Source organism: Leptonychotes weddellii, chromosome 10 (genome assembly GCF_054177405.1).
Source record: "Leptonychotes weddellii isolate Sample4059 chromosome 10, ASM5417740v2, whole genome shotgun sequence".
Classification (NCBI taxonomy): Eukaryota; Metazoa; Chordata; class Mammalia; order Carnivora; family Phocidae; genus Leptonychotes; species Leptonychotes weddellii.
Genome location: NC_138378.1, coordinates 86,315,928 through 86,334,903, shown reverse-complemented (window position 1 = coordinate 86,334,903; position 18,976 = coordinate 86,315,928). Strand labels below are relative to the sequence as shown.

At 39.5% G+C, this 18,976-nt stretch overlaps 1 protein-coding gene and 1 long non-coding RNA gene across 2 annotated transcripts in view; both read left to right on the top strand.

Annotated features, from left to right (window-relative positions):
- Window positions 1–18,976, top strand: part of SUCLG1 (succinate-CoA ligase GDP/ADP-forming subunit alpha) — a 31,031-nt gene that overhangs the window by 10,846 nt on the left and 1,209 nt on the right. Inside the window, exons 3-8 of the mRNA XM_081796667.1 lie at window positions 5,097–5,213; window positions 8,304–8,516; window positions 8,672–8,729; window positions 11,470–11,553; window positions 13,492–13,643; window positions 18,223–18,411. Of these exons, the coding sequence (XP_081652793.1) occupies window positions 5,097–5,213; window positions 8,304–8,516; window positions 8,672–8,729; window positions 11,470–11,553; window positions 13,492–13,643; window positions 18,223–18,411 (813 nt within the window). The remainder of the gene's footprint in view (window positions 1–5,096; window positions 5,214–8,303; window positions 8,517–8,671; window positions 8,730–11,469; window positions 11,554–13,491; window positions 13,644–18,222; window positions 18,412–18,976) is intronic.
- On the top strand, window positions 5,220–7,799 carry LOC145715917 (uncharacterized). The gene is made up of 2 exons (XR_014138193.1): window positions 5,220–5,529; window positions 6,490–7,799. It is a non-coding gene; the product is annotated as an uncharacterized LOC145715917 (long non-coding RNA).

The window sequence follows — 18,976 nt, the reverse complement described above, 5'->3', positions numbered from 1 at the left end:
TGTGATAGCCTGTAAGATGAAAATTGTGTTTAAACTTACCTGGAAAATACCTTCCCAGGAGCACTCTTTTTCAACAAGTTCACCACCACTGGTTTTCCTCCAGCTTTGGAGTAGATTACTGTTTGTTTAATTAAAAACTGGGTAAAGTAAATGGCTTTACAAAAATGTGCCCAGTTAAACACAGATCAGTATGGGGAAATGCTGCAGCCCAGAGAGGCTCATGAGAACTGAGATAGGCAGAAGAAGCAGCTCACTGACTTTTCTCACCTTATACTCTCTCTAGGCAAATGGTCTTTGAGGGGACTAGCCGGCAAAATTGCCTGAAGTATTTTAATTTGTTCTCATTCACTTATATTCATTGTCTCTCCCTATCCCTGCTTATGTCATAGAATTTGCTAAGTTTTAAATATATTTGCAATGTGATTCCACAATAAAATGCATAAGAGTGTCCTTTCCCTCCTTCCTATCATTTTACGCTGTAATGTATATGCTACATTTATATATAATCTATAAAATAGATTCATAAAAGAAAAATTGAATATCAAGGTTCTGTGTATTTAAAATTTTAACAGCTTGGCTAAGTTACCCTTTAAAACATTTGTACAGGGCGCCTGGGTGGCTCAGTTGGTTAAGCGACTGCCTTCAGCTCAGCTCATGATCCCAGGGTCCTGGGATCAAGTCCCGCATCAGGCTCCCTGCTCTGCGGGGAGCCTGCTTCTCCCTCTCCCACTCCCCCTGCTTGTGTTCCCTCTCTCGCTGTGTCTCTCTCTGTCAAATAAATAAATAAAATCTTTAAAAAAAAAAAAAATTTGTACAGATTTGTAGTTCCACCAAAGTAGATGCAGATTTTTTTAAAACAAAGGAATACTACCAAATCAATTAGAAGATAGCCATGAGACTTAACCCAGAGTATCCCTTTCATTATTAAAAAAAAGCATGGCAAAATAAAAAGTTAATTATTTTTTTGTGTGATTTAAAAGTTAATGATTTTTCTGTGATTAAAAGAACTGTCATGTCCATTCTGTGGTATTTTGGTAATCTAGAGCAGGAGTCTGCAAGTTGATTCTGGAAAAGGACTAGACTGTAAATGTTAGGCTTAGTAGGCTTGCAGTTGGTGTCACCTACCCAATAGCATTGTAACAGCAAAAGCAGCTATAGACAATATGTCAATAAATGGGCGTGATTGTATACCAATAAAACAGTTTTTAAAATCAGTGGCAGGCCAAACCCTTTGTTTTCCAAACTTTGATTTATAGGTTAATACCCTAAACATCCAAATTTCTGTAGCTTTTGTTTTTAAAGTATTTACAAATTGCTTTAAAATTCTGTAGTTGTTGGGTTTTTTTTTTTTTTTGGATGAATTTGGTTAAGTTGTTTCATATAAAATGTCCTTTCACTTTTTGACTTTTTTCTGAAGTAATTGGACACCAGAATGTGTTATTTTTCTGAAATAACTAGACCTTTCTTCTTCTATTCCTCTGCTATCTTAAAAAAAAAAAAAAAATCCACACCACAAAAAAGGAAACACGCAAAACCTTGAAATTTTGTTCCTAGGTAAAATTGGTTTACTTATTTTGATAGCCATATATTTTATGAGTATCACTTCCACATCTATATATTCTAAAGAAAGTTGATGCTCATTTAAGATTTGAAGTACATTTTATCATTCCCCTGCCAATTAAAATCATATTCAGTCCCCTTATGGTTATATATTAATTGTGTTAGCATATAATCAAATGTTTGATTAATCCAGATTCTCCACATAAGTTTATTATATAAGACGTTTTTGTTTGTTTGCTAAGTTTTATATGATCCTGTGACATCTTAACCTTTGACCTTTTTTTTAAAAGAACCATTGTCCATGGTGTAAGCAATATTTGGAACTGTCTCTGCTTCCTGAATTAAGTGATGGTTTGCCTAAATACTAAAATCCAAGGTTGGTTTCAGTGTCTTTCAGTTACCTGCAAGTACATTGTTTCTCATTCACTTTTTTTTTTTTTAAGTAATTGGGAGTCTTGTCTCAGATTTGTTAGTTAAGATTCTATTAGTATAGAGATAACAATGAGGTCTGAAATTTAGAGTTTATCTTCATAGGAAACCTACATTTTGTCTTGTTAGTTCTTTTATTCAGTGTATACATTGTTCCCCATATGAATGAGGAATATTTGTATTTTGGAGTAGATTTCAATAATGCAAATTTTCCAGTGGGTGGAATTTCTTGTACTGGCTTTGAGCTGCTAAAACTATTTTTGTTCTTAACTGGATGGTGATAATGGGAAAAGTAAGGAAAATAAGCTTACTAACAGGAAATGTTGTCCTTGCTTAGCCTTATATTAGGACTAAAAAATTGGTCCATTTGAGTTTATCTAACAGAGTAGTGATCTAGGTCAGTGCTTCTCAAACTGTCTGGAGTGAAAGACCAATTTGGGTGTCTGTTTGTTTTTAATTTCCAATCTAATGCAGATCAATATTTTTTGCAAAATACAATAAAAGTTGCAGCAATATCATATTGCTATAAAAAGTTTGCATTCTCACTTTTATTTTTGTTTTTTTAATTAATTTTTCTCTTCTTGTTTTTTCATTCTTTATTCTTCCCCCTCCCTTTTTTTTTTTTTGTAATTTTTTATTCTTTTTCTTTTTGTGTTTATCTCACTGCAGACCAGCAAGAGTCTACAGATTACACTTTGAATAGCACTGCTTAAAGAGAGAGCATTGGCTTGTGGTTCTTTTCAAAACTCCATCATTGACTTTAGACAAGTTAGTTAACATGCTTGGGGCTAAGTTTCCTATTTTGAAAAACGAAGAAGTTGAATCAGGATATTTCTGAAGTCCTCTTATCCCCAACTATTATGCCTTTAATAGAACTTGAGTAGTTGGGTCAGCATTTTTAGGTCTCTATAGAATGACCACATAGATCCATTCAGTTTCAACAACTGCTTATTGAGTGTCTACTGTATGTCATGTGTTGGGTTAGGTGCCACCTCTCAGTGAACAAAGTAGACAGAAATCACTGCTTTCGTGGAATTTACATTTTAGTGGCGGGAGGGAGAGAAACATACCAACAAAATCAATGAGTAAATTATGTGGTATATCAGAAAGTATAAATGCTATAGAAAAAATAAACCAGAGATAGAAGTGTGTGACTGTGTGTGGAGTTGTGTTCAGGATGGGGAAGGGGGGATTTTATGTCAGGTGGTCAGGGGAAGCCTGACCTGAGTCAAGATCTAAGGGAGATATGGGAGTAAAGCAGGTGGATATGAAGGGAAGTGCATTCAAGGCAAAGGGGACAGCAAGGCTGTGAGGCAGGAATGTGCCTGTTGTGTGTGGAAGCCATAAGGCCAGTGTGACTGGGGTGAAATGAGCAATGGAGAAGAGTAAATGAGGCCAGGCAGGTAAGGAGTTTGGATATGAGGATATAGGTTGAATATTGACTTATGAGGCAGTATAAGGAGTTTGGCTTTTACTGTGAACGAAGTGGAAAACCACTGGAGAGTTATGATCAGAGGAATGATATGATCTTGCTTATGTTTTAACAGGATCACTCTGGCTGCTGTGTTGAGAATAGATGAAAGGGAGCCAGGGGCAATGTTCTGTCAAGAGTTGATGATGACTTAGACCAAGGTGGTAGCAGTAGAAGGGATTGAGACATTGTCAATTATATTTTGAAGGTAGGGCAGTAGTGTATCTGACGTGAGATAAGAGAAAGAGAATCAAGGATGACTTCAGTGTTTTTGGTCTGAACACCTGTTAGAAGTGGAATTGCCACTCACCAAGATGGGGTGGAGTGTGGAGAGGAGTGATCAGGAATTTGGTTTGGGGCACATTAAGTTTGAGATGCCTACTAGTTCTCCAAGTGGAGATGTGATGTAGGCAATTGACAGTGTGAGTTTAGAGCTCAAGGCAAAGGTCCAGGCTGGGTATGGGTGTGTGTGTGTGTGTGTGTGAATGGGATGGGTCGCCATATGGATGATATTTATTGCTATGATGAGATCACCAAGGGCACAAATTTAGATAAAGAGAAGTCTAAGGAGAGGGAGAAAGAGAAGAAGAAAACCAGGGGAGGTGGAGCCCTTGAAGCCTAGTGAAAAATACTCTTTCAATTTATGGAGACATTTTTGGTTGTCACAACAGCTGACTGGGGTGGAGAGGAGGGTATGGTACTGGAATCTACTGAGTAGGGGCCAGGGATGCTGCCAAACACCATACAAAGCCCGGGACAGCCTCGCATAACAACGAATCCATGCGACCAAATGTCTGTAGTGCCAAGGTTGAGGAGGGAGAGTGAATGGATAGGGAACTACAGGATATTGGCTGGGCAGCATTGAAAGCTCACCTAAGATTAGTGATCATTGATTTAAAGTGACACCAGTTAGGGCGCCTGGGTGGCTCAGATGGTTAAGCGTCTGCCTTCGGCTCAGGTCATGATCCCGGGGTCCTGGGATCGAGCGCCGCGTCGGGCTCCCTGCTCCGCGGGGAGTCTGCTTCTCCCTCTGCCTCTCTCTCCAGCTTATGCTCTCCCTCTCTCAAATAAATAAATAAAATCTTTAAAAAAATAAATAAGTAAAGTGATTCCAGTTATCAGGGTTCTGTTTTTTCTCTAGCTTCTGCTTGGCTGCACATGTGCAGTCTTATCAGTAGGTAGGGGACTGGATTTAACCAAGACTGTGGATTTGCCAGATGTGTAAGTTGAAGTGAGAGAGAGCCAGGCTTGCTGTGTGTTTATAATGACTGACCGTGGATTTAAACTGCATAAAAGAGGGATGCAAGGACATCAGGAGTTGACAGAGGAACAGTGAAAAGGAGGGTTTTTTTTAAGTAAATACACGGGTGTTTCTGACCATCAGCCAAATTTGAAAATGGAATGAAAAAAGATCCTCCTTTAAAAAAAAAACACTCCTATTTTGGCTTTGCAGAGGATTATATTGTTTCAAGGTTCAAAGCTGGGTTTAGCAAGTTGTTGGGAATGCTGGATATATGTATCGATCACATTCTGCGAAATAGTTAACCTATTTGTTTTTCTTTTCCAAGTTGCTGAAGATAGCCTTCAGGCTTCCCAGCCTGTCTTTTCTCATGAGCCTTGTGTTTCTTCCCTGTAGGGCACCTTTCATAGCCAGCAGGCATTGGATTATGGCACCCAGCTGGTTGGAGGAACCACTCCAGGGAAAGGAGGCCAGACACATCTGGGCTTACCAGTCTTTAATACTGTGAAGGAGGTAATGAATGGTACTGAGTTTGCTAAGCAAAGAAAAGCAGGAGAAGAGCAAGCCTACTTTGGATAGAGATCTTAATTGTGTCCCTTTTGGGAGAGTCACTTGCTATTTTAAAATCCAGTAACGTAAAGAAGTTTGAATCACTACGTAAAAACCTCTGGGTTCACTTTAGTCACACAGACTCAGGAAGCCTTCCCCACGCCTGTGTCCTTTTGTTTATAGGCATAGATCAGCTGTGAAGAGAAGTGCTGTAGCTTGGCTTCCATTTGGCTCCTCCTGTCCTTACTCTTTCTTCTTCCAGGATGTTAGCAGTGCACAGGTCAGCATCCCTAACACTGACTGAGAACGGGCTGTTTGCCAGGCACCGTGCCAGGTGCTTCATAGACATTGCTTCATTCAGGCCTGAGGTGCAGGTGCTATCCTCGTCCCCATTCTAAAGACAAGGGTACTGCAAATGCAGAGAGGTTAAGCGTCCTGCCCAAAGTTCATAGCTGCGAAGTGGCAGACTTAGCATGGCTCAGGGTAAGTAGGATGGTGATCCTGCCTGAAAAAAACTGAGCTGTGAAGTCAGATGGACAAATCACAGAGCCCTAGTCTCTTCCCCAAATTGTTGATCTCTTAATACTTTTTAAAGTATTTTGAATGACACTTTAATTCTATGTTACAAAATTAATATGTGCTTATTGTAAAAACTCAGATGATGTAAATGTATGTAAAGTTAAATTTTGTAGTGCTTTCCACGTCTCAGATTTTACCTTTCTAGAGAGCTCATTTAAGCTCTGTGTGTAGTCCTTCATTCTCTTTCTACACTTGCATGAATATATAGAAAAATAAGAGTATTATAAAAGAAACTGTGGTATAAAATCTTGCCTATATAATAAAAAAGAATCTAGGAAATAAACTTAGTACTTGGGACTGATGTATTGATAAAAGATGTATCCCTCCCCTCTTCTTAAACATAGTTTTAAGGCATGTTTTAAAGTATCACATTTTTTTAAAAGTACAAATTTATAGACTTAATCCCTTTTTTGGAATACTAATGTCAAGTTGAAGTTAATTTGTATTCTTGATCCTAAAATGTAGGAGAAAACAAATATTCAAATATGGAATTTTCATTTTACTTTAAACTTGAAAATAACATGTACTATATGTGTGTATGTATGTTTTAGGGGTACTGTATTTTAAAGAGTAAAAAAAAAGTTAAAATCGTATGTTTTGTAAAACAATCATTTAAAGTTTTTTTGCTTTAAATTCTTGGTGTTTCCCTGCACCCCTTAAGTTCTCCTATGGCTGCCTTCATGACCTCAAAATACAGAGAAGAGCTGCTTTCATAATTCCTCTAGGTAGATATGACTTTTTCATGAGCCTTTTTTGCTTTCTTTTAAAGGAAGTTTTTGTTGCTAAGCAACTCATTTATTATTCATCATGATATAAATAGATACAACATTTGCAGTATTTTGTAAGTTCTCTGACAAATACTATATTTCTCACCTGTTTAGCACTTAGAAAGAGCTTTCTGAATGAGTAGAATGGATACTTTTCATCCTGTATCGCTTGTTAGCACACACCCTGCTGTCATAGTCGGCTTCTGGCAGTATTTGTAGCCTTAAAAGGTAGAAAACTGCAGGATGTATTTTCCAAAAAAATACCTACATGCCTATGATCTGACTCCTTTTGTTTCGAAGCTAGGTTTTTTTGTTTGTTTGTTTGTTTGTTTGTTTTGGTACCCCCTTCTGTGTTACCACCTTGAACAGAGTTTTTTTAAAAATTATTTTTAACCCCTGGCATTGTTTGTTGATGATCTGTCAGCATCCTTTGACTGTTCTTCTGTCAGTGTCAAGATGCCGTTTTTTATTAGGAGATAGAGAAAGCTCCTCGGTCTCTGGGGATGTGGGGAGTCATTCAGGGATGATTCTGAAAGTCACTGTCTTTTTTTATTTCTGCCCCTTCTAGTTGTACCTGTATTCTCTATAGCTTAGTATCTCTATCCATTGTAAAATCCCATGACACAGCCTTCCAAAAGGTTTTGATTTATATCTTGATTAAGTTGTATTTTAACATTTATAGGGAGGCAGCCTGCTGTCACTGAAAAGAACAGACACTTGGGAATCAGGGATACTTAGATCTGAATCTTGGCTCTGTCGCTCACTTCCTAGCTATGTGACCTTGTGTAAGTTATTTACTGTCTTTTGGCCACAGCATCTTGATTTGTAGATGGGGATACTAAGCATACATGGTTGTGGTGAGGCCTTAACAGGACCTGTCTTGAGCCCTCTTGCAGGGCCGCTCAGAAAACGGGTACTGTCTCTCTTGGAGAGTCAGAGATCACTGACAATCTCAATCTTCAAGGAGCTTCCATTACATTGGAAGGGATGTGACCACACATAGAGGTGGGTAGGAGACATTGTATTGATATATGTGGAGGGTATGTGGAGACCACGGAGAGAACCATGGTCAAACTGTTGGTCTTTAAGTGTTTTGCGTTTGTGGGGGGTAATGTAGAGTAGACCCTATTTGGCCCACCTTCTCATTCTATGGCCATTTATGCATTTGTATTTATTTTTAATTAACATGCATTTAGAGTAAAAATTGTGAGCGTAAAAACCACATCATTTTTGACGTCTCTTGATCATATTTATCAAGCATGATATGTTTTGAAGTGGTGTTTGAGAGCTGAGTTCTGAGGCTCAGCGGCTTACTCATCTCTTTTCTCCTGGGGAGGTATAGGGTCTTTGGTACTGAGTAGGTGATACAGTGTCTTGTAGGGCAACAAAACAAAACATGGCCACAGGAAGGAGAGGACACAAACGCAAATCAGGCAGTGCTTTCAGCTTTCCTGACATGCCGTCATGTCACCTGAGGGAACCTTTCAATTCAGAGTGGCAGTCCACGGAGTGGGAGGCAGAGGGGAGGCCCAGCTTGGTTCTGCTCTTTTCTGACAGCGCAGTAAACTTGCTAATGGGAAGAATGAAGACATCCAGTGTCTCCTGGTGGTGCCCTTTCCTGATCCCAAGACATTATTAAAATCATGGTACTGAATGCATTTTACAGTGTTTACAACGTAACCCATAATGAAGGGCTTCATGGTTTCAGGCCAGAGAAGAGACAGGAGCGACAGCTTCTGTCATTTATGTTCCTCCTCCTTTCGCTGCTGCTGCCATCAATGAAGCCGTCGAGGCGGAAGTGCCCTTGGTTGTGTGCATTACTGAAGGTATCCCACAGCAGGACATGGTACGGGTCAAGCACAAACTGCTGCGCCAGGGAAAGACGAGGCTGATCGGGCCTAACTGCCCTGGAATCATCAATGTAAGTGTCACAAACAAAAACAGGCCTGGATTTAGGCTTTCACAAGCCTAAGTAGCTTTGAATCAGTCCAAGTGTGTTTATGTGTATGACCTACTAGTTACTGGTTGTTGTGTGTTTTTTTCACTTTTCTGAAACTGTGATTTCCTTTCCTTCAGCCTGGAGAATGCAAAATCGGCATTATGCCTGGCCATATTCACAAGAAAGGAAGAATTGGTGAGTATTTTTCTTATAGATTAAAAAAAAAATTCTTTGCTCTAAGCTCAAAATTCACCAAGAGAATTTGTGACTGTGCAAATCTAATTCATTTTAATTAACTGTAGTGGAATTTACCAGGGAATTCTGTAGTGAATCAGTTCTGTATCCTGAATTGGAGGGGATTAAGAATCCATAATAATTCTGCAGAGTCAATGAAGCTATTTTTTGGAGTTTTTAAAGATTCTTTTCCTGCTCAGCATGCTGTGGATTCTTCCATGTGTTTGCATGTATCAATAGTTCATTTCATTTTACTGTTAAGTAATATTCTATTGTGTGATTCTGTCACCATTTGTCCAAACATTTGGGTTGTTTCCAGGTTTGGATCATTATGAGTAAGGCTAAGGTGACATTTGTGTATAGGTCTTTCTGTGGACACATTTTCATTTCTCTTGGGTAAAATACTTAGGAATAGAATCAGTAAGTCATAGGTTTGAAGTATGTGCAACTTTTTCTGCGAAGTGGCTATTCATTTTACATTTCCACCATCAGTGTATGAAAGTTCCAGTCTACATCTTCACAAACAGTATTCTCAGTCTTTAATTTTAGCCATTCTGCTAGAAGTGAAATGGTGTCTCATGGTTTTCATTTGAGTTTCCCTGATAACTAATGATGTAGAGCACTGTCTCATGTGCTTATTGGCTATCTATATATCTTCTTTTGTGAATTAGCGGTTCAGGTTTTTTGCACATTTTTTTATTGGGTTGTCTTTTTATTGTTGATTTCTATAATCCTGTCTTCAAATGAGTTTGCCCTCTAGGATATCACAGACTTTCTCAAAATGTCTTGTGAAAATTCTGCTACTTGTTTAGTTGCTTGAGGAAATAACCAAATTAACATTGTGGGGGTGAAGAGGAACTCATTATCAGCTGGCATAGATGAAAGTCCTGACTGCCTACTTGGCCTTCTCTTTCACCAATCTGGCTGGCATGTTAGGGTACCTCAGTGCAGCCTCCTAAATGTGGAAGTCTAGGAGACCCTTTTGGCCTTTGCCCATGGGAGTGAGGGTGGAGGCACAGTTATTTTCTGTAGTGTTCAGTTGATATAGAGTGGTTCTTGTCTCAAAAGTTTTCTGTTTTGGGGCACCTGGGTGGCTCAGTCAGTCAGTTCAGCGTCTGGGATGCTAGCTTCTTTCACTCCATATCTGGGATGCATGAGGCAAAAGAAAACCCAAGGGGCTCACCAGTGTATCATTCCTCGAGTCTCGAGGTCCCTAGCCACTTTGCCTTCTTCATCTCTTAGTGATTTCTTGTATTTATTTTATATATAATGCCCAGGGCTTTTAGTTGTACTTAACAGGAAGAATAAAGGAAAATACTTCTACTTTTCAGAAGCAGAAGTGTCCTTGTGATGGGTATTTTTAAGTGATAACCTTTTATACTATATATGCTTTAAGAATGACAGGAGTAATCTACCCTAAAAACACAACTTTCATTACCTTCAGTGTATGTAGTTTACAATTATGTAATTTACATATCATTTATATAATCAGATGAAAGCCCCTTAAAAGAATGATAACATCCTGGTGTTAGTATTCACTTGTTATTATACTGATCCATCACCAGACTAGAATAAATCAAATAGTTGTTTTTCCCAGTAATCTAGGATGTTGAGTGGACACCTTAGACCACAATCGTACCACAAGAATCAAGTAGGAGGAGTGGAAAGGAGACTAGACAATTGTACGCAAGATGTACAACTAAGAAATTGCCAACTATACTTTGTTTAAACAAAGCTAAGTGTATGAGTACGTAGGTAGGTAGGTATTACCTACCCAACCTTCTCAGTTATGAAAGGTCCCACAGAGGAAGGACTGTAGTAAGGAGACAGTATGTAGATGGAAAGAAAGCTCGGAGAATTAAGGAAAAACTGATGAATGAGATAGATGGGGGATGGTGGTAGTGATTGTCATTTGTCATGAATTAGGGTCCAGTGATTGAATGGCCTTAAAACTCTTGAAGTTAGGTTTGCTTAAGAGGAAGGTTGTACTCCATTGAAGGGTTTTCAGTTTTGAGCCATTTCAGTATTGAGCTGCTTCTGTGTGGGATCTGTGTTCAATACTGGGAACACAGGAGCGGGGGAAGCAGTCTTGTTTAAGTCCCTGGAGGTTATAGTATAGCAAGGAAGACCCAGAATCTTAAACACCATTGGTGGTCTCTTACTGAACCGGATGATGAGAGAACAGTATTTGTATTTGAGGAATCAGGAAAGACTTCAAAGGAAAGTGGCATTTGAGGAGGTGAGGGGCTCTGTTTTAGGCAGAACCAATGTGACTAATTGGGAAATAAATTGGTTTCACTAGGGTAGGGAAATAATGGGAAACAAGTCTGGAGAGGTAGGCTGGCACTGTGCTGGGCTGCGGAGTCGGTGCAGGGTTCCGTGTGGAACGAGCAGTCCTCACCGAGTGACAGCCCCCACTGTCTGGTGAAGTTAATCTAAGAGAGCAATCAAACAGTGTTTATAGGGTACTGTCTAGCAGTGCCAGGATACACACACATCTTTCTATTTGACTGATGGGTGCAGAGAATCTGGTTACATACACCCGAATTCATGGTGAGAAGTTAGGTACTTATGCACTGATCATACACTTGTTGATTTGGATGACAAATTGTGGAATGGATTTTTTTATGTATTTGTATCTGTAACATGATAGTCTATGATATGAACACAATCTGTTATTTTTAAATTCTCTTCCTTTAAGGTATTGTGTCCAGATCTGGCACCCTGACTTACGAAGCGGTTCATCAAACGACACAAGTTGGATTGGGGCAGTCTTTGTGCGTTGGTGAGGGATTTTTGATTGAATCATTTTATTATAATGCAGTATCTTCATTGAATGAGTACAGTAATAATTATTGTTTTGGTTATTTACAAGAGGTTTTGATAATCATTTTATTAAAAAAAGATGTTATGATCTTAAATTTAATTAGTTTGAGTGTGAAGCACCACCGTATATTTTGAAGATTCATGGTCCAAGGTTTGACTGGCATGTTGAGGAACAAGCATCGTGGGACACGTGACCCCTGAAGAACCTTGGTGCCTGAAAACATCACTTCCTTCACTTATTGTGAAGAAATGGTTCTTCACATTAGGGCTTTGGTTACTATAATTATCATTATAAGCTATCATTCAGTGCCTCCCAGTAACTGAATTCTTTGCCATTTGTCATCTCATTCTTAAGGCAACCCTCTGACACACCTCTGAGCTGAAAAGTTGTCCTACTATAGCTTTATTCATGAGAAAAAATCTATGTTGAGGACGGTTGAGCTCCCCAGAACTTCTCTTTTTGCCACATTATATTGCCTATCACTTTTAAAAGTAAAAAGGTTTTACATTTTAAAATAATTTTAGTATTTGTTGCTAGATGCAAGGCAGATTTCTCATTTTTCTAAATATTTCTTGAAATTTTTAGAATAACTTTTAAAAGCCTTTCAAAAATAGCTTTTCATAATAAATTATAAAATCAAGCCCTGGACTATTTTTATTAGGATTCAGAACCCTAAAATCAATATTGGAAATAGTAATTGAGCTTCTCTATGTACATTTTTTTTTTTTAAAGATTTTATTTATTTATTTGACAGAGACGCAGCGAGAGAGGGAACACAAGCAGGGGGAGTGGGAGAGGGAGAAGCAGGCCTCCCGCCGAGCAGGGAGCCCGATGCAGGGCTCGATCCCAGGACCCCGGGATCATGACCTGAGCTGAAGGCAGATGCTTAATGACTGATGTACAAAGCGCAGCCTTAGCGACAAAGTAACTTAGTGTGATGGAGAATAAGAAAAGGTTTGAAACAGAATTGCAAAATTCATATTCCCCAGCTTCTGTCTTTAATTTGTAAATTGTTAATACTCATGCCCATTTCACAGAGAGGCTGGAAGAATTAGGAAATGGCAGGTCTAACGTGTGCTGGGGCGTAGTATTTGACACACAGTTGGCACTCAAATGCTGCTTCTCTTCCTCAACTTCGTTCTTCAGAGGTGCACTGAAAAGTAGGAAAAAAAAGTAGGAAATCAATCCTGCCTTCAGTAAGTTTATAATGTAAAAATATGAGACTGGTGCGCAGCCGGCTGCGCTCAGAGGGCAGCTTTATAATGTAAAAAAAAACAAAAAACAAAAAAAAGTGGCAGCCAGTCTGTTGGGAGCATTTCCTTTACTATCCAAGTACTTGTCCTTAAATGTTTGTTTGTGGTCATCACTCACCCTGGATCTAAGGGAAGAGGGGTCAGTGCACCCTCAACTCTGTCCCTCATTGGGACTTGTGTCTTAAAAACTTGTGTGTGGTTTCTCTGCAATGCGCCTCATCTAATAGTTACTTTGTGCAAAGACATTCATGAAATGTTTAATCAGAGAAGAGAAAATCTTGCTTGTTTGCTTGCAACATAAACGCACTTTTTCTTAAAACGCCCATTTTAAAAGAGTTGTTTGGGAAATAATTTCATGGGAGGAAAGAAACTTGATAAAAGAGCTAAAACAAAAAGAAGGTTGTCTTTGTGAATATCCAAAATCAACCACCATTTAGCATTCATGTAATAATGAGAAACAGAAATAAATGTAGCACTTTGTGTTTTTTTTTAAATGTTAAATACAAGAGTGATGATACATTTTAAAACATTGGTGAGAGGGGGAGGCAAAATAAGAAATGAGTTGAAACAACATTTCTTGGCCTAATTTTTATGGTTCATCCTTAAATTTTCAGCTGGTGGTGATACTCTTTGACTTTTTCAGGCATTGGAGGTGATCCTTTTAATGGCACAGATTTTATTGACTGCCTTGAAATCTTTCTGAATGATCCAGCCACAGAAGGCATCATATTGATTGGTGAAATTGGTGGTAATGCAGAAGAAAATGCTGCAGAATTTTTGAAGCAACATAATTCAGTAAGTTTGGGTTTGGGTTTGGAAAAGTACAGCTCTTCACATACAATAGGCACTTCCTGAGCCAGTCATTGCTGTGCTACTGTTGAATCTTCCTCTCCTGACATTGCCTCCGTTCCTTCTTCATCCTCTCTATCCTCTTGGTTTTTCTCCTGTTTCTTCTCATCTTAATTTTCCCCTGGATTTACTTTCTGTGGCCTGTTCCTTAAGTGTGAGTGATTCTTGGATATAAACATCATACTTCATGTAGTTTCCAAGGCAGAAACCTCAGAAGCATCTTTTACTTCTGTCTCATCACCTGTTTCCACTCAGTTACCAAGATCTGTCCTCAGTAGTATGTGGAGATTCAGAGCGTCGTCTGTAATTCGTCCCTCTGCTCTGGTTTGAGCTGCCGTCTTCTCTCCCCTGGACCATGTCAGTAGTTTCTTTTTGATAATCTCTACTCCCGTTCCTCAGCCACCACCCCCTCCTTCTCTCTCAGGCCATCCTGCTCACGGCCACCCAGATCACCTGCCCTTCTGAAACACAGACATGGGCACCTCATACCCCCTAGTTTTAGACCATAACAGTTTCCCATTACATGTAGGATAAAGTGTGGACTTAGCATCATATTCCAGTCCCTACACACCTCCCTAACCCTCTGCACATCCATGTCTGACTTGCCAGTTGTTCTCATTCTCACTTGCCTTTGCTTATTCCTTCTTCGAGGCATGCTTAATATCCACCTCTCGCTCTAGTCTGTATCATGGACAACAGGAACTGGTACCTTGGTGCCCAGACCAGTCACCTTGCACATTAGACACCAGTAAATGGTGGATAAGGAAAGGATAATGTAGATCATCAGAAGTTTGGGGTAAAATGTTACTAGAGTCTGTTAAATTCAGAAAAGTTGTAAAGTTTGAAATGTAAGTAAAAATTGACTTCTTTTTAGGAAAGATTTAGGTTAATGTGACATTATGCTATGTTTCAAGTGAATTTTAAAATGTATTTAGGCCCAACTCTGGATCCCTTGAATAGCTTAGAATTTAGTGGGGAAAGCTAAGTATATACATTTTATTTCATTTGGCACATGATTTCCTATTCCTGGTTAGTTCTTATCGGATGAATTTTTATTAAGAACCTACTGTGTACAAGATTCTAGGTTGAACAGATGACATAAAACACTTAGCACAGTACCTGGCACAGAGTGAAAACTCAGTAATGTCATCTGCTGCCACCATTACTATTTTTATTATTATTATCATTATAATGACAATACTTATTTGTAAAAGTGGTGTTGTCTAATCTTGACTCTTTGAGTAAGATGCTTTTGTCCTTTTATGAATAAGGCGACTGGCACAGAGAGGTTACTAACTTGCCAGTGGTAGGTATACAGCAAATGAACTAAGGGTGGGATCCATCCCAGGTCGGCCCGACGTCTCCATTGCACCATGGAGGGAGCAGGAGTCGGATGGCAGGGGTTCAGGAAAAGGGTCACCAGCCCTGGGCCTCTGCTCGGACTATACTGACATCATCCTAACTGGTCTGTTTCTCATCATTTCTGTATCCTATTTTCAGACCATACTTCTTCATAGTCTTTTTCATTGTATTTTTCTCTGCTTAAAAAATTTCAAGTGACTCTTCTTTGTTAATAGGACAGAATATAAACTTCTCTGACATTCTAGGTTCATCAAAATCTTATTTCCTTCTAGTGCAGTATTCCTTTTCTGAGTATGGAGACAGAGAGGGACAAGTAGAAATTAGTACCACTTAAATATGACATGCTCCTAACTCTCCAGGGCCCATGAGTGAATGAATAAGTGACTTGTAGAGTTTTTTCTTTTTAATTCTGTACACAGTAGGTGCTGGGCATACAGAAATAAGTGAGAACATAGTTCCTGTGTTTAGGGAATTCATAGTTTAGGAGGGGAACACACGGGAAGTAAGTTACAGCTGCTGTACTTAGTGTAGTAGTAGGAACTTGTCAAAGGCACAGCTCTGACGTCACTGAACAGAAGATGATCCACCACGAGGGCATTTGTGGAGACTGTGGGAGGAAGAGTCAGAAAGGCTTATGGGGGAAGAGGAGGCTTGAGCTAGGTTTCAAAGTTAAGTAGAAATTGGCCAGGTGTCCAAGGAGGGTGGGGAACATTCTCTGCAGAGGAACAGGCAGAGCAGCCTGGAATTACTGGAAGACAAGAGCAGGAGGAATGGTGGGAGATGAGGCTGGGGTAAGCAGTGTCAGACCACGCAGACCCTGGCATGCTGGCCCCGTAACACAGGTCTGGGCAGTGGAAGCAACTGTTCTAGATCATTCGCTGGCACGTACTGTTAGAAAAACCAAACCAAACCAAAATCCTTTAAGACTGTCCTTGATGAAGCAGTAAAAAGTATTAATTTTATTAAATCCTGACCCATGAGTCAGTGTTTTGTGATGAAGTGGGAAGTAAAGCATCTTCCCAGTTGAGTAGCGAGCTGAACTAGCTGCTTTTTTTTTTTTTATGGAACACTAATTTTACTCTCAAGAACGATTGGCAGACAAACTGGTTGTTCAGACTGGGGTATTTGGCAGACCTTTTCTCAGAAATGAACAGAGTGAACCTGCCATAGCAAGGAAAACAACTCACAGTATTTGTTGACAGTGATAAAATTTGAGCTTTCAAGTGAATATTCCTATTTTGGGAAAGTTGTTTCTGCCACTGAGCTTGATCACTTCCTCCTACTAAAGACTTTGATTAAACCTGATAATGATGACTATGATTTGTTGATACTGAATAATGAAATGTATCAGCATTAGAAGATATACATAACTCAGTAACCTATATTTTTCATCTGACCAATGAATGTTACAAAATTATTATAGGTGAAAGATCCATTCAATGGATTTTAAAGTAACAAAGGACAGAAAGTTCATTGCTATGGTTTCAGATTCCAACATTGCAACTAACCTTTAAGAAATTACCACTTGAAGAGGTTGGTGTAGTATCAAAGAAGAATATCCACAATTATCTGACAGGTTATTAAAATTCTTCCCCTTTTCCAACCATGTATGTGTGTGAGCCCAGATTTTCTCTTGGTTCAGCCAAAATAACATATTGTAATAGATTGAATGCAAAAGCAGATACCAGAATCCATTTGCCTTTTGTTACATTTGACATTCAGGAGTTACAAAAATGTAAAATAACACCACACTTCTTACTAGAATGTTTTTTAAAATAGTTTTTAAGTTTTTATTTTTAAATGAATGCTTACATAATTTCTTAGTTTTCATTTCTAATACAGGAAATATCAGATATGATCTACATAAACAATAGTTCTTTGGGATTCTCAATCATTTTTGTGAGTGTAAGGGGTTCTAAGACCAAGTGATTTGAGAATTGCTGGCTGAGGGGAAGGTGATGGTGCCTGAGTGAAGGCACTCAGGTTCCATTTGTGTTCAAGTTCTGCTTTGTACAGGCCTCTCTGGATACCTTGCTGCCTCTGGACTCCTATGATGAACATGATATTTTCATTCACTGTGAAATTTAGCCATATATTCAAAAAACTTTTTGGTATTTCTTTTTTTTAAAGATTTTATTTATTTATTTGAGAGAGAGGATGAGAGGAGAGAGAGAGCACATGAGAGGGGGGAGGGTCAGAGGGAGAAGTAGACTCCCCGCCGAGCAGGGAGCCCGATGCGGGACTCGATCCAGGGACTCCAGGATCGTGACCTGAGCCGAAGGCAGTCGCTTAACCGACTGAGCCACCTGGGCGCCCCTTTTTTGGTATTTCTTAACTAATCGATAATATATTATTTCTTTGACTGTATTTTAAGTCTAGAGCACAGGAATCCTTATATTTCCTATGTGGATTTTTATTTTTAACCTCAGAATCTAGTACAGTGCTCTTTATCTACATAGACGTTGTGTATTAGAATGGATTTTTATTAAATAAAACCAGTCCTGATCTTCCTTAGACTTCACAGAACTTCAGAGGAGAAAGGACCCTTGGCCATCATTCTGGTTTAGCTATTTCATTTCATAGATGAGGAATCAGAGGTTTACAGAGCTGATGTGCCTTGACAAGGTCAACTTTAGCCAACAGAAGATTGAATCTGGCGACTTCCAGTCCTGCCACTTGCAGTCCTGCATCTTTTCCAATATACCTTCCCACCTCACCTTTTCCTTCTAGCATATTTATTATAGGTAAACTAATAATGAATTAAGACATAAAATCAGGTTGAAATAAAACAACCTCATCTAGTGTCTTAATTCAGTATTATCACAAATTACATGTTTTCAAGTGTGCTTTTCTTTGTCAAACAGGAGAACCACACATATATTTGTAAAATAGCTTGTGGCCAGTGAAGTTGACGTTTAATATCTAAATAGACAAAAACTTTGCTCAGGATTGTTTTCCCGAGTTCGTATGAAAAGCTGAGTCATCTCAAAGGTGAATGCAGTCAGTGGTTTCAATTATAGCTTCACGTGTGTGTTGATTTTCTCAGTGGGGATGAGTGGTGGGCCCTGCCCAGGCCATTTGGCATTTCCCTTCGGAGCTGTGAATTTGGAAGTCCAGTTTTGGGCAACTTCTTCATTAGAATGTTTAAAATACCACTTTCCAGGGTCCCAAGGCCAAGCCTGTGGTGTCCTTCATCGCTGGTTTAACTGCTCCTCCTGGCAGGAGAATGGGTCACGCAGGGGCGATTATTGCTGGAGGAAAAGGTGGAGCCAAAGAGAAGATCTCGGCCCTGCAGAGTGCGGGAGTTGTGGTTAGCATGTCTCCTGCCCAGCTGGGAACCACCATCTACAAGGTGAGCTGTAATAGTGGCCCGAGTGCTCTGAAGTTACAGTCCTTGTAGCGCGGGGCCACACTGGGTGCCCAGAAACCCTCGTCCTTTATTCTGGGTCTTACTGTTTTCTTTCTTTCTGCTGTGCAGCTTAGCAGTCTCTAGCAGCTCCTTTCATGTCCCAGGGTCCTCATTGGGCATGACCGGGAATAACGTTCTGATTTTTAAAAACTTACTTCTTTCAACTTTGGAATTTGCTCTTTTGTGGGGGGGCAAAATATGATCTACAAGAAAGTGTTTCAGAGGCCATAAGTGCCATGAATTCCATCTGGGGGTAGTGCAGGGCATTGCATTTCTTTTTTTTCACTGAGGGCCTTTGAGATAAAGCTACCCTGATCCCCATAGGTTTCTGTTTCTAGGGAGAGGGGCTGAGTGACAAATGAAAACGGGATGATGAGGGAGTTGATGGGGAGCGGGGAAGGGAGATCAAAAGAAGAGGGTGGGGGTTTCCAGCCTGTAGCTTCTGGCCCTGGCTGTGTTGGGATGCCATTGTTTGCAGGTCGGAGGAGCGACTTCTTAACCATCTGCT